The 14,552-nt window shown below is 39.9% G+C and overlaps 1 protein-coding gene across 3 annotated transcripts in view; it reads left to right on the top strand.

Moving 5' to 3' along the window:
- The window catches only part of RPS6KC1 (ribosomal protein S6 kinase C1), a 111,844-nt gene that overhangs the window by 17,564 nt on the left and 79,728 nt on the right, over window positions 1–14,552 (top strand). For all 3 annotated transcript variants that reach the window (XM_050950213.1, XM_050950215.1, XM_050950212.1), the window contains 4 exons: window positions 2,601–2,716; window positions 4,939–5,032; window positions 9,907–9,966; window positions 10,809–11,177. In XM_050950213.1, the coding sequence (XP_050806170.1) occupies window positions 2,601–2,716; window positions 4,939–5,032; window positions 9,907–9,966; window positions 10,809–11,177 (639 nt within the window). The remainder of the gene's footprint in view (window positions 1–2,600; window positions 2,717–4,938; window positions 5,033–9,906; window positions 9,967–10,808; window positions 11,178–14,552) is intronic.

Here is a 14,552-nt window from a genome sequence, read left to right as displayed (position 1 = left end):
CCAGAGTATAAAACAGGTGTAAAAATCTTAAGACTCCTTTTCGTTGCCAAAGTGGTTTAAAGGAGCTTTATTGTGAAGGACAATATAGCCTTATAAATGCTTACAGTGCTTTAGAACTGGTCTAAATTTTTGGACTGAAAAAATTTCCTATCAAAATGTGCTCCATGGACTGTTTGCTACTGACCTTTTTTGGAGATGGTCAGTAGCCAGTATAAATTTGTGAGTTTGAGTCCCTAGCCCTCCCTTGCTCTTGAGGTGCCTATGATGCTACACTGAGCATATGGCTGCATATATTTGTTGGCTAATAACTAGAAGTAAAGGGTCAATACTAGCTACATTATTATTATACAGAGGGGGTTTGGTGATTTCCTCCAGTGCTCCCCACTCCCATTCTCCATCCATTGTATTGTATTGTGTAAAAAAATTACCAAAATAATTGAAACTAGCTGGATCATATTGCATTATTTTGCATTATTTTACAGAATTTTAAAATATTGTTCACAAAATTTACATCTTTTTGGTGCAGAATTCCCCCAGGAGTAATGGTTGAGAAGTGAGAGACCGATCCATGCAAGTATAGGAGCAGTTAAAAAGAATACCAACTTGAGACTGAGGGGGAGTGGGGCAGGAGTGTAGAAAATGAGAGCCATCACTGTGATCAGTGTTTGTGACAGTGGCTTTATACAAGTGGGTGCACTTTATATATAGTGCACAGACAAGCCAACGTGATCTGATATTTCGACCTCTGACTATTATAGTTGATAGTGGCCCTACTGAGACAGCATGAGTTAAAGAACTAAAAAGCATTGCAATTACTAAACTTTTAATGGGACAATTCAAATCTGCAGTGTGCTTTTTGTGGATGTTATAGGTTCCAACTTAGCTGGCTGTTTGACGTCTTTTCAGCAGGGTTTCTGTTAAAGTCAGTGTGTCTGTTGTATTTAGAGTTTAGATTTGTAAGTCCGTGCTATTTCAATAAATGAAATTATTTTTCAGAGGTGAGAATTTTTTATTCTTCCATATCATGTCCTTGTTAGTTTAGAAGAACAAACTACTCCACACCCAAAACTTAGACATTGATCCTGTTTGGTGGTGTGGGGAGAGGGGCTTTTTCTTTACCCCACTACCATGTGAAAACTCTTCATTTGAGAGAGTGCTGAAAAAAATCCTACTTTGACACTTTCTATCTGGATTTTTATTATTTTTTTTTGCATGTCCCTAATATAAATGAGATTTGCTTTTTTTTGTTCTATGTGGTTTTCTACAGTCATCTTCAAAGTTAGCTTTCAGTGTTATCAGGCAGTCTTACAGAATATCAGGGTTGGGAGGGACCTCAGGAGGTCACCTAGTCCAGCCCCCTGCTCAAAGCAGGACCAATCTCCAGCTCAATCATCCCAGCCAGAGCTTTATCAAGCCTGACCTTAAAAACCTCTAAGGAAGGTGATTCCACCACCTCCCTCGGTAACCCACTCCAGTGCTTTACCACCCTCCTAATGAAAAAAGTTTTTCCTGATATCCAACCTACACCTCCCTCATTGCAACTTGAGACCATTACTCCTTGTTCTGACAGCCATGCTGCTGTGGTGAAAGTTTTTCTTGAATTTGTCTCCCAGTCTCTTGTTCCTCTGTGCAGAAGTGTTCGCCATCTATTTTGTTCTCTCTGGTCTAGTCCCCTTAACTTTTGTCCCTTTATCTTTTGTAACTATCTATTTTGCATGATAAAGTAGCTGTGACACAATTGGTATGAAAGCCTATAGGAAGTGAGGTTCAGTTGCATACTGTGTATATGTAACTAATAGGCCAGATTATTCCTTCACTGCTTCCCCCAGTCATGGGGGTGAGGGGGACTCTAAGGTGAATCTTAATAATCTCTCCTTCAGTGGGAGGGATTTGGGGCATGGCATGGGGAAGCAGTAAGGGAAGGAGTGTGAATTTTGAAGGCTGTGCTGCCTCGCAGCTCTGCAATCCTCTTGTACCCATGAGGAAAGGAACACCCTCCTGCATGAAGCCAGGCGCTATTCTGGAGAAAAGGCTAGTGCTTTACCATTCTTGGTGCCTAGCAGCATGGCTCCAACATGGCTGGGTGTCCCTGACACTGCTTATAGTCTCCATAAAGGACTTCCATGGCAATAAATCTCCATAATATTCTCTATCTTCTGAATTTTAGTAGCACTCCCTCTACCCTTTCCCTGCATGCTTTTTGGAGAGTGAGTGGCAAATGCTCAGCTCCTTCCAGGATTGGGGCCATAATTAAGACTGACATTGACGAGTGTATTGTCAAACAGAGCAATGTATCAGTTACTTTTAGATCTCAGTGGACATATGTTAGTGTCTCTTGGCTAATCAAGGGTGTTGCCTCACATATTCTTAGAACGCGAGAGCCAAGGATTCCTGCCATGGCTGCCAGCTTTCATCACTTAAGTGGATTGCAGAAGACGACGCTAGGGACAGTTGAGACTCCGAAGTGTGAAGATTGCCAGTCTCCTGAAGCATTTGAGTGACTCTCATAGATGCAGGGCATTCTCTTCTGAGGGTTTCTTGTAAAGTAAATGTTCACTTTAGTTATTTCTAAAAAATGTCAGTTCATATTTCTGTTCTAGGGCGGTTTGATGAGTCTGTGATTAAAGAAAGAAGACAATGTGCTGAAGATCTGCTGCAGTTTTCTGCCAACATTCCTGCTCTGTATAAGAGCAAACAGTTTGAAGACTTTTTTAAGGTTCGTTAATATTTCTGTGATGTGCCTCGTCTAAATAGCGATATAAATGAAGTTTTAATGCTGCTGCTCCTTTACTCCGTAAATTGTGAAGTGACTTTAGGCCTGATCAGATGCTCTCTTTGAAGTGAATGGGAGTCTTTCCATTGACTTGGCTGGGAGCTGGAAGTGAGGCTCTTAACGAGTAAGGATACTGTACCTACCCTCTAAATTGAAAATATTCTGTAGGGCACTCAGGGAAAGGGCTTTGATTTTTTTTTCATTGATTTATTAAACATACTGGAGGTCTGCAGAGCAATACCAATGCTATTTGATCCAAGATGCTCTGGAGGGAAATAATAAAGTATAACTATTTCTGTATTTTTATGCAGCTGTTAATATACTTTGAACCGAGGGAAAACTAGTTAAACTTCTCTGTATTGACTGTTATTAGGGATTGTAATACAGTTCTGTAACAAAACAAATAATGCATGTAGGAAGCCATTTGCAAACTACTACAGCTTTTGCAGCGCGTAACTATTTATGGTAACCAAACTCCAGGATGTGGTTTAGGACAGTGACTAACTTGTTTGGGATTTTTATATTAAAATCTAAGCATATAGTTCTTTCCATTTTGAAAGCACCATATGCAGAGTAACATTTTAAAAGGTATGATTTACAGAAGATAAATCTAAAAGCTTCCTACAATGTATGTTTTATTATTAGTCCTCAATCCTGCAAACACATATGTACATGATTAACTTTACATACGTAAATAGTCCAATTGAAATCAATGAGATTGCATGGATGTTTGAAGTTCAGAGCCTATGTGTTTATAGTGATATAAAGATAAAATCATATTTAATATAGGTATTTCTACTTTACCACATTATGAAAAAGTGAATTTTAAAATACTTTAATAGTTATTTTAGTTCACATCCAGCTTTGGTATTGACACTGCTAATAGGCTGGACTGTTCCACTTTGTTGTCTTGTACTGCAGCAACTGCATTTTGTGCCTGGGTTATTTTTCAAATATTTCTATTTTGATTAGGTTTTGTGTGGTTGAAAAACACACAATAAAACCCCCTCCCTTGCTTAAGAAAAATAAATATTATGATCTAAAGTACTTGAGTGTCCATCTTAAATTAGAAAAAGCATCTATACCTAGGGTTGCTTGCAGGAATGCTGGAACTTCCCCTGCCCCTTCCCCCTGAGGCCCTGCCCCTATTTGCACCTCTTTCCCCCTCCCTCCATCACTCACTGCTTTTCCCCTCCCCCCCCCCTTCCCTGCGTGGGTTGGGAGGGACTTGCCTGCAGAGCTGGGGCTGGGAGCTAGAGCCGCCTGATGCAGGTAGGAGGTGCCCCTGCCTGAGTAGGGGCTGGTACAGGTAATGACTCGGTGCCTCCCTGCCTCCCCCAGCTGCACTGACCAGACTTTGGGTGTCTGATCAGTAGACTTTTTTTTTTTTTACTTTAATTTTAAGTTAGATTTTTTAAAATTTATATTCAGATTAAAATCTATGATAAGGCATAAATTTACTGTAATATTTCAAAATAATTTAAATTAAATACAAAAATAGTATTAAACAGTATAGTAGAACCTCAGAGTTATGAACACCAAAGTTACAAACTGACCAGTTAATCACACATCATGTTTGGAACCAGAAGTATGTAATCAGGCAGCAGCAGAGACCTCCTCCCTTCCCCAGAGCAGATACAGTACTTTGTAAAACGTAAACTACTAAAAATTTAAGGGAAAGTTTCAAAGCTGTATTGAGTCAAGGTTCAGTTGTAAAGTTTTAAAAGAACATCCGTAACATCTTGTTCAGAGTTACAAACAACCTTCATTCCCAAGACGTTCGTAATGCTGAGGTTCTACTATATATGTCTGCTGCCATGTTTCTGCCATGTCTCTAAACTGATGGAATTCGCTGGCTAAGCATCTGGAACCAGAGTTTGTTGAAATGCAGACAACAGTAAATGCTTTTGACAAGACTTTTTTGACATGAAATGCTTTTGACAATAGTAACTTCTACAGCAAATGCAGGCAGAATATTTTCTTCCATTTCAGCTTATTCAACTAGTTCAGTTCAATGACTAGCTGATTTAAAGGTAAACGAATTGGGAGTTGAATAGATCTCTCAAACCCAGTTGACCACATCCACCTTCTTTGCTGTTGTATGATAATGAGACTATGCCTGGTACATAACAGTTAAATGCATATTTTTTTCCTCCTTTTTTCAGGGTGGTGCGGTGCATGATGGGTCAGAATTGATTGGTCCTGTAGAGCCTTTATCTGATTCCCTGATTGACAGCTTATCTGACTGCAGTTCTGAAGGTTGGGTTTCTTCTGTGATGTAATCTGACCTCTTGGTTTTTTATAAGCAATTTAAAAAAACATCCTTTCAGTGCTAGAAGGCTGCAGGTTATGTGGCTGTTCTTAGAATCTCTTAATGTTTAGCTCTCACAATTACTTGTATAGTATATTCTATATATGTGTTGATTTTAAGTATTTTAAAGCTTACAGATGCTAATATAATAATGACTGAGTATTTTGCTTGTCCAAACAAGGAAACAAACTGTTGAGCTGTTTAACCCCTGAAGGTAGCTATTATATCTAAAGGTAACAACATTTAAAAGGGCACTGTTTGATTATTTAAAAAAAAAAAGATATTTATTTTTTCAAAAACCCAGATTCTGATGTGCAACCTTCACACAGTGTCCTTTTTAAAAATTCCTTTGTAAAATGTTTACAAGGATCTCTCTGCTACTTGATTATATATTTTAGGTATTTATGTGGCCTCCATGATAGTATCTGAGTGACTCACAACCTTTAATCTAGCTATCTTCACAACACCTCTGTGAGGTAAGGAAGTGCTGATAATATCCTCATGTTGCAGATGAGGAACTGAGACAGAGAAAAGGCTAAGTGACTGACTTGCCTAAGGTCACATAGGAAGTCTGTTGGCAGAGCAGGAAACTGAGCCCATGTTTCCCAAGTGCTAGGCTAGTGCCCTGGCCCCTGGACCATTCGCCTTTCCCATGTGAAATTTACAAGGGCTCTTCTTAGGAAGGGAGAAATGCACTGATTATTAAGGAGAAACTGTGAAACTGATTAGACACTAAATTCTGTTGAATGCACAAAGTGAACGAACTTGAAAAAATATAGAAATATGTTTTCTGAATCTGATATAGTAATTTTCAATAGTGTTTGCAGCTACAGGACATACATTGTCAGGCATAAATGTGGCTTCCAGGTTGATGTCCTTTCTTAAAGCCTATAATCTAACCAGATTACTGGGATAGAACAGTGAATTCAAAACCAGCACTGAAAAAGAGAAATAACTACATTCAAATCCTCTAGATGGCAGTACTAGTACTCAACTGTGACTTTTTTTCCCCTCCTGATTTATGCAAATATCTAAACTTGTATCCGTGTTCCAGGCAGGTTTAATGTTGTTAAATGCAAGTGCTTCCAAGTCCTATTCTGCCACCCCCCCTCCCCGAGCCTTGGGATGACTATTGGTCCTTTAAATTATTTTAGGACTTCCTTTTTTGAAAGGGAACTGATGAAGGGATTTACTTACAAAGGATCTGTAGCATTCTCTCACTCTTGACTCTTTAGCTCCTAGGGGCTATAAATGTTGACTCTGTAGCAGTCTTGCAAACCTGGCTTTGGAAGATGAACTTGAGTTTCCTGCATGGCATTGTCAATGACCCCTGCTAGATCAATGAACAGGCTCTCGGTGGCCTTTTTAAACTGTGTGGTGCACTAGTTATGGGCCAAATCTTTTAAAAATAAAATAAAATAAAAAAAAGAAAAGGCAAAAAAAAAAAAAGGTGGGGTGGGGAGAGCCTAACGTTAAGATCCTAAAATGAGAGGCCTTAGTTTTCAGGAGGGCAGAGAAGCCACAGCTCCCAGTGATGTTAAACACACTACTTTGGATGCTTCACCCTTCTGAAAAGTCAGGCTGCTGATTTTAATAGCCTAATTTTTAGCACCCTCCTTTTAAAATCTTGGTTATGATTCTTTAGGCACTTGGATACTGCAGTGAAGGGGGGGTAATACTTAAATTCATTTAATTATTTTGGCTTCTGTTAACTTCAGTGTTTCAAAAGCTGGGTGTAAAGATGGAGGCTTCATTTCCAGCGGTAAAAAGTATTTTAACAACAAATAGAGAGAAACTGAACAACCTAACAAAAAGAATTTCTAAAGTTCAGAGAGCAGGAAAGTCAACATCTATTTTGTACAGTTATTTTCTGAAACAGACTACCTCGGGGGGAGAGAGAGACTTTTTTTTTTCTTTCAATATAGTTTATATATAAAGATTTCTTCATTTGATGGAGTTCTACATACAAGAATGAAGAAATCTTTCAATATGGTTGAGTCAGCATCTGAAACTCCATTCCAAGCAGCAAACTACATTGAATAGAGGCGTGCCTACACCAGAACAGGCCAGCGGTTCATCTAATTTGGAATCTTGCATCTAGCGGTTGATCCATAATCTTATGAGGGGTACAAATTTCCTCAGCTGGACCTGGACAATTGTGTGAAACTTTATTTATCACTTCATAGTAGCTGATGCTTGAAGGATGAGGGTTAATGGCCTTCATAATCCTTATTCATACTAGTGTGATGGTAGATAGGATGCCACATTAATTCTGAAACCTCACTCCATAGCAAAATATTAGACTGGACCAAATACAGCATTATAAGTGATGTGCAAGCCCACTGAACTCAATGGGATTGCATGAGGTGTACACAAATAGGGTAATTTGGCCCATTAATTCTTTTTAACCTTGAGTACTCATCACCTGTTAGCTGCATCATAGTGCAAATGTATAATGTTCCTTTCTCTCCAGACAAGCAGTGGCCCCTCTTCTACCTTGCAAGCATGTACATATACACATTGTACCAACCTCTTTCCCACCCTCCTACCCCAGTTTTTCTCCTCCTACACCAATTGCCAAATCCTTTAGACAAGTGACCTAGGGAGTCTTTCTTTCTATGTGCATTATCATGGCCACCTTTTCTTTCCCCCAAAATGAATCTATTCATGACCTGGCCTCACCCACCTGGAAATTGGGAAATATTCTAAGGACTAGTTCAGAAGTGACCTTGTCACTTATTTTTGTGAACTTTCTTAACATCTTAACCATTATTTCCTCTTTTGTGACATTCCTGTTTATTTTTAAACAGGCAAGTATAGCTAAGCCATCCACTTTTAAGGACACTAATAGGAAAAGATGTGGCAGTGGGTATGTCTACACTGCAAAAAATAAAAAATAAAAGACGTGTGGCAGCAAGTCTCAGAGCCTGGGTCAACTGACTTGGGCTCACAGAGTTTGTGGTGTGGGACTAAAAATAGCAGTGTAGACGTTCTGGTTCTGGCTGGAGTGCAGGATCCGAAATCCACCCCCTCAACAGGTTGTAGAGCCTGGACTCCAGCACAAGTGGGGACATCTACACTGCTAGTTTTAGCCCCGCAGTATAAGCCTGAGTCAGTTGACCTGGGCTTTAAGACTTGTTGCCGTGGGTCTGTTTTCTGCAGTGTAGACATACCCTTTCTTTACAACGGGAGGAAAAACCTAAGTCTGCTGGTCTGGAGGGCCTGTATACCCCACATCTAAAACCACACCTATTTAAGATATATTGCCACATCTACATAACTTCACCCTATAAATAATGCTTCTTCAACCCACACTCCTAGCTAATTGCTGTCTTCCCCAAACAAAATCAACTGACCACCCCAGTTAATGAATTCTGGGCTCTCAGCACCTAAATTATAGGTTCTCCTATAAATGCACAAATTATGGATTCTCCATGTGCTCTGTCCCTTATTAGTGAATTGTCTGCTCTCCCCTGCCCTCCTGGTAAGGAGTTCAGGCCCTCTTTCCCTTTTGCAGAGCTCTAAGACCCGCAGGAGAGACATTGCTTCCCAGAAATCTCAGTTCCTCCTCCTGCTTCTCTTAGGCCTGTCTACACTGCCACTTTACAGTGCTGCAACATTCTCATTCAGGAATGTGAAAAAACACCTCCCTGAGCGCTGCCAGTTTCAGCACTGTAAAGTGGCAGTGTAGACAGTGCACCAGCGCTGGGAGCTACTTCCCTCATGAGGGTGGTGGGTTTTTTTGTTTTACAGTGCTGGGAGAGCCCTCTGCCAGCGCTGGTGCTGTGACTACACAGCCACTTTAAAGTCCTGCTGCTAGTGAAGACATACCCTTAGAATGCCACTCTGTTCCCACTTCTCTCTTTGCCTTATGCAAAAGAACAGTGGTGCCCTGCACTCTCTGCCTTCCCCAAGGCCTTTTCATGAAAGAGCAAATGGGAGTGGCTCCACTTCCTGCCTCCTCTTCCCCTTACTCCCCTTTGAGGAACTAGTCTCTTCAAAGACCACTTTTCTAGGCAAAAAGTCTGCTCATCCTTCATGAGAAGGTGAGTGGGTTTCCCTCCCTCTCCCCCCAACTCTGTCTCTAGAGCTTTGGGAAAAGTCTAAAGAAATTTGTTTTTGTTTGAGAACCACCTGAGTCATGGAATATTACCTGGTGGTGTGGAGAATATCTTGACTGCAATGGTAATGCACAAGACAGCAGACTTCAGGGTTTATCTCAGAATTTTCTTTTGCCCTTTCATGTATTGCTTCAATGGGTATGTGTGGCAAGATGATAAAACAAACTCCCATTTGCAGTCCAGCTGGCAGTGCCAAGTTCATGGCTTATTCCAGACATCTGGTGCAGGATGTTATTCTGGAATATTGTTTTCCAAATTGAAAGCTTGTGTGTCTTCTTAAATTGTATGCATGTTTGCAAGTCCCTCAAATCTTAAATTTCCATAAGAATTGTGGAGCAGCAGAATAGTCTATAGTGGGATTAAATGCCATCATCACAATTGAATTTGGATACAGTAATGTGGTACTGAGGCTTCATGTAGTTCTCCTAAATAGGCACCTTTGCTGTTTAATCTTTTTAAACCTTTAAGGCCTCAAAGAATTGAAAGAATTAAAACCACAGTTGTTATGATGTAGCTGTTTTGGCAATGCAAAATGAATACATTTGAAAGCAGGTTTGAGTGCAGTTGCTTCAAACACAACTCTCTATCTGTGATAAGACTGCATTAATAAGTCTCTTCTTCCATTTGCTTGATATTTAAATTAATGTATATTTTGTGATATAAAAATATATCTAATGCCTTTCCCCTCTGTCCTTTTTTAGTTCAAAAGGATTTAAGTGGACTTGATGATGTGATGCTTACCAGCCAATCAGAATGTGGAGGTAAAATATAGAAATAGCTTTTTTTATATATCTGCCATATAGTCAAATACCAAAAATAATATTTTTGAGTTGAAACTTGATGCCTTTTATACATGATGATATATGCAGAGAGAAAAATTATAGCCTATATATAAAATGTATTTGAAACTAATGTGTCACAAATATCTAATTGGTAATTTAACAACTTGGGCCACTTAACCTTACTAACTTAAAGCAACGTGAAGTGTTTAATTTTGTTTTTTTGTTTAACGGTAAGCAGTTGCAGTCTGAATTCATTTTGTAGCATTGTCCACACAAATAGGGTTAGCCATGTAATTTCCAGGAGCCCAAATAAGTGGGCTCTGAAGGTATAGATTGGCTGCTAGTTGCTTAGTCTCCTTGCATTCTCATTGTCATAATGAGGAATTTGGGCTGAGAGTTGCTTTTGGAAGCCTTTTGCCAACTTAGGGAAAATTGGGCTTCTTCCACGGGATCTCAAAAATCTTGAGGTCCCAAGAGAGTGCTGGTATATAAGGCTAGTTCTATACCTGAAGTCTTGTGATGAGTACATCAAAAAGCAGGCTAGGTAAAGAGTCTGTACTCGATGCTTGAAATTCAAAATGGAACAGGAATGGCAAGTCTTGTGATAGAGAATTCCGAAGGGCATTTATGGTAGAGGAGAAATCAGAGCGTCAGTAGTCCTTCTGACCTACACCAGAGATGCTACAAATAGTTATAGAGGCTTAACTTGAATATACATGGTGGGAACAAGAAATAAATTGTTGTTTTTCTCAGAGTATTAGTAGAAATACTAATACTAGCTACTTTAATTTCGTTGTACACACTTGTGATCATACTTCCAGGTTTCTCCAGTGATAGTGACCTCATCTCTTTGACAGTCGATGTAGACTCTCTTGCCGAATTAGATGATGGAATGGCATCCAACCAAAATTCTCCCAGTAGAGCTTTTGGTCTCAGCCTTGCTTCAGAATCCTTAGGACAAGGTGCTATTGCTTATGATTGTGAGTGGAGCAAACCTGAAGTCGAGAGGGAGAGCGAGAGCCGTAGTCTGTTTACTGGGAGCTTAAGACACAAGCTTGGCAAACATGATTACTTGGAGAAAGCAGGGGAGCTGATAAAGCTGGCCTTGAAGAAGGAGGAAGAAGAAGATTACGAAGCTGCCTTTAGCTTTTATCGAAGAGGGGTCGATCTGCTCCTGGAAGGTGTTCAAGGTATGGATCTTCCCGCTGCATTGAATGACTTCTATGATATGTTAGTCTTCTATTAATAACAATTTAGTGAGTGCTAACAAGGTTCTTTTAAATGGCAAATGATGTGTAGTTGAGAACTGAAGTGTGTTTTCTTATCTGAGACTGTTTTTGAACAGTAATGCTGAGTGTCAAATACTTGTTCTCTTTTCAAACCTGAAGAACAACCACAATCTAAATGCTGAGTTGCAGTTTGACTTCTCTATCTAGTATAACTCCTGTAAATATCCCTTCTATTCTTTATGTGCCATTGGGAATGATTATCTATAATACTCAGAATTTGCAGAACTGTTGTAACATAGCTTAACTTACATGGTTAATTGAGGGTTAATTATCCCCTTTTGACACATGGGGGAAACAGACTCAAGTTAACTTTCCAAACATATCAGGGAGCAGAAGTGTTTCTGCCTCCTAGCCTTCTTCCTAGTCCACTAGACCCTCTTGCCTTCTCTAGCTAAAAGACGGATATACGTGTAAATGGTTTTTCAAAATCTGTATTATAGAGCTATTTGCATTGCTAGAGGAGAACAAAATTGTATGCACATGTGACTTCACCCTGTAAAAAAAAAAAAAATGCGGAAGTTAAAAGAACATCCTGCTTGCCACTCAAGGAAGGGTTTTCTCTCTTCCATCTCTGATCTCCAAAAGCCCCAAATTACAGCAGCCTTTCAAGCCAATGAAAACTAAAATCTATTAATATTAACATCTGGTCTGGCTGCAGGAATTGTAGCAGAGCAGTAGCATGTGCTTTGTACAGGAGTGAATTCAGAGCCTATGCAGTACTCCCATCCTGTGGTAGCCTGCTGAGAACAGAAAACTGGAATCCAGATCCAGGTCTCATTTGACAATGCAGAGCTCTAACCACAGATCCACTGGGTGGATGCAGAAATTAACTCCAGTAGTTCCAGACAGACTAGTTTTCAGATTTTTTATTCTATTTCATGAAGACACAAAGCATTGATCCTCTGGAGGGGCCTCTGTATGGTTCTGTGAATGCATGTTGTGCTGCTTTTTACACTGGCAGAGAGAAAATAGTAGGAATAATATTGGTGAAAATGTAGGTGATGGACAAGAGTATGTGCTTAGCTTCTGCTGGAGATGAGCCAACTCACTGTTTGTAAATCTGCCTCTTTCCTTCCCTCTGGGAGTCATGTCATTAGGATGACTGTTTTATCCATGTTATCAACACGCTTTTCATTCCGGATGTTGAATGTGTTGGGAATCCGTCTGTTGGTAGCAACCTTGCTGTTCATTCTTTATTAATACACTTTCTTTTAGGATGATGTGCCTTTCACTACTGCTTTTCTGAAGGACATTCCATTTTGTCATAACCACTTCTGCTTTTTAACCACAATGCAAGGGCCTTTCAAACTGGCATTTGCAGCTTCAGCATAACAAGTCTACCTCAAATTCTTCATTTGCTACAATTTCTAGAGTTTTCTCCAAGAACTTGAGATTTCTTGCTTTCTCCTACTCTCTCATATATTCGCTTTTTGTACAGCTACCTAGCGACAGTCCTAATTCCCAATCTTATTCTCTAATCCCTTGATATCCAGGATTTTCAGCCTGATGGCCAAACATTATTTCAAAAAAGTCAAAGGGTCCCAGAAACTGTGGGGCAAGTGAATAAGGACTTGTTATTTACCCCTTTATATAACATAAGAATCAGGGGTCACCCAATGAAATTAACAGGCAGCAGGTTTAAAACAAACATAAGGAAGTTATTGTTCTCATAGTACACAGTCAGCCTGTGGGACTGGTTGCCAGGGGATGCTGTGAAGGTCAAAAATATAACAAGGTTCAAAAAAGAATTAGGTAAATTCATGGAGGTTAGGTCCATCAATAACTATTAGCCAGGATGGTCAGGGATGCAGCTCTATGCTTCAGATGTCCCTAAACCTCTGATTGTTAGAAACGGGGCTGGATGATGGGGGATGGATCACTTGAGAATTCCATTATTCTGTTCATTCCCTCTAAAGCAGTGGGCACTAACCACTGTTGGAAGTCAGGATGTTGGACTACATGACCATTGTTCAGACTCAGTATGGTCATAACTTATGTTCTTAATTGTTTTTGGCAGATTTTCTGCCCTTTTTTGCTTGAGCAGCACAAAGGGAGTAGTTACCAGCTGCAACTCCATGCTGGGGATACCCCCCAATATGGGGGATTTCTGTGTGGGTGCAGAGTTAGCATAGCTGGCACCTATACCTTACTCTTCCCATATGACAGGCCCTCTGTGCCAGGGGTTGGGATCAGGGAGTGAAAGTGGTTGGAGTGTGTTTCATTCTATCTATCTCCAGCTGGTATGTAATTCCTTGGAGATTATAGCCAGCTAATTCATCTTAGAGCAGCCCCTAAATTGCTCTAAACTGGTCTGGGGCAGAGAACCTGGGAGCTGTAACTGGTTGCTGGTTCTGAGCTTGTCATCTCCTCTGTGAGGGCGGAGATGGAAGAGAGAAGTCATTCTTTGCTAAGCACTCCCCATAGGCTCAGGTAAAGCCATTTGAACTCCTATTCAGCTCTTTGTGGGGCTCCCACAGCCTGGCAGGGAAGTCCCCAGCCTCTTTGCCATAGTGACCCAGCTAATTCAAATATTTTCCATTTCAGAATTTCAGGATGTGGTTCAGAGAACATATTTTCATTCCCAATAAAATACATATTTTCTTATTACAGTCTCCTTTGAGGGACACACGTGGCCCCTAACCCACAGATTATACGACTGTGCTGTAACGCTCTAATCTCTCTGAAGTGCCTTTGAATTCATCATATTCTTAACTAGCTCTGTAGACACTATTCTTATGTCAGTATATCTTCATTTAAAATATGCTGTTACTGTTAATATTGACAAGTGAATATTCACTCTACATTGCAATAATCTTAACTCTGACTCATAAGACATACTTATTATCTTTTCCAACATATATCTCACATGGTCAAAAACATGCATGTATTAGTGATATGTATTTTGAAATCCTTTGTAAATGTTTTGGGTGTCAATAGTTTGTGGTTTACTTATAGAATATCTTCATTTTGGGTCTCTTTCCAGGCCAGCCAAAACAATTTTCAGATCTTAGGGTGGGTGGGTTATTTTTTTTTTTTTTCCCCCACATGCCACCACTGCATTGTGTGTGGCCTGTCTTCTCAGAGCTGACACTATTAGATTGAAGGTGTCCTTTCCATATAAAGTGACAATTCATAATGCTGCCACTTGGTGGCACCAAGAAAATAGAAACTGACGCTTAAAAACTACAATGACAAAATGCAATCAATATAGCAAACAGTCAATCCTTTCTGTTTGGAACTTCCCTCTGACTGCTTTTCATATAGTAGTTTAGTAAC

Source organism: Gopherus flavomarginatus, chromosome 4 (genome assembly GCF_025201925.1).
Source record: "Gopherus flavomarginatus isolate rGopFla2 chromosome 4, rGopFla2.mat.asm, whole genome shotgun sequence".
Taxonomy (NCBI): domain Eukaryota; kingdom Metazoa; phylum Chordata; order Testudines; family Testudinidae; genus Gopherus; species Gopherus flavomarginatus.
This window is presented reverse-complemented; position numbering and strand designations above follow the sequence as displayed.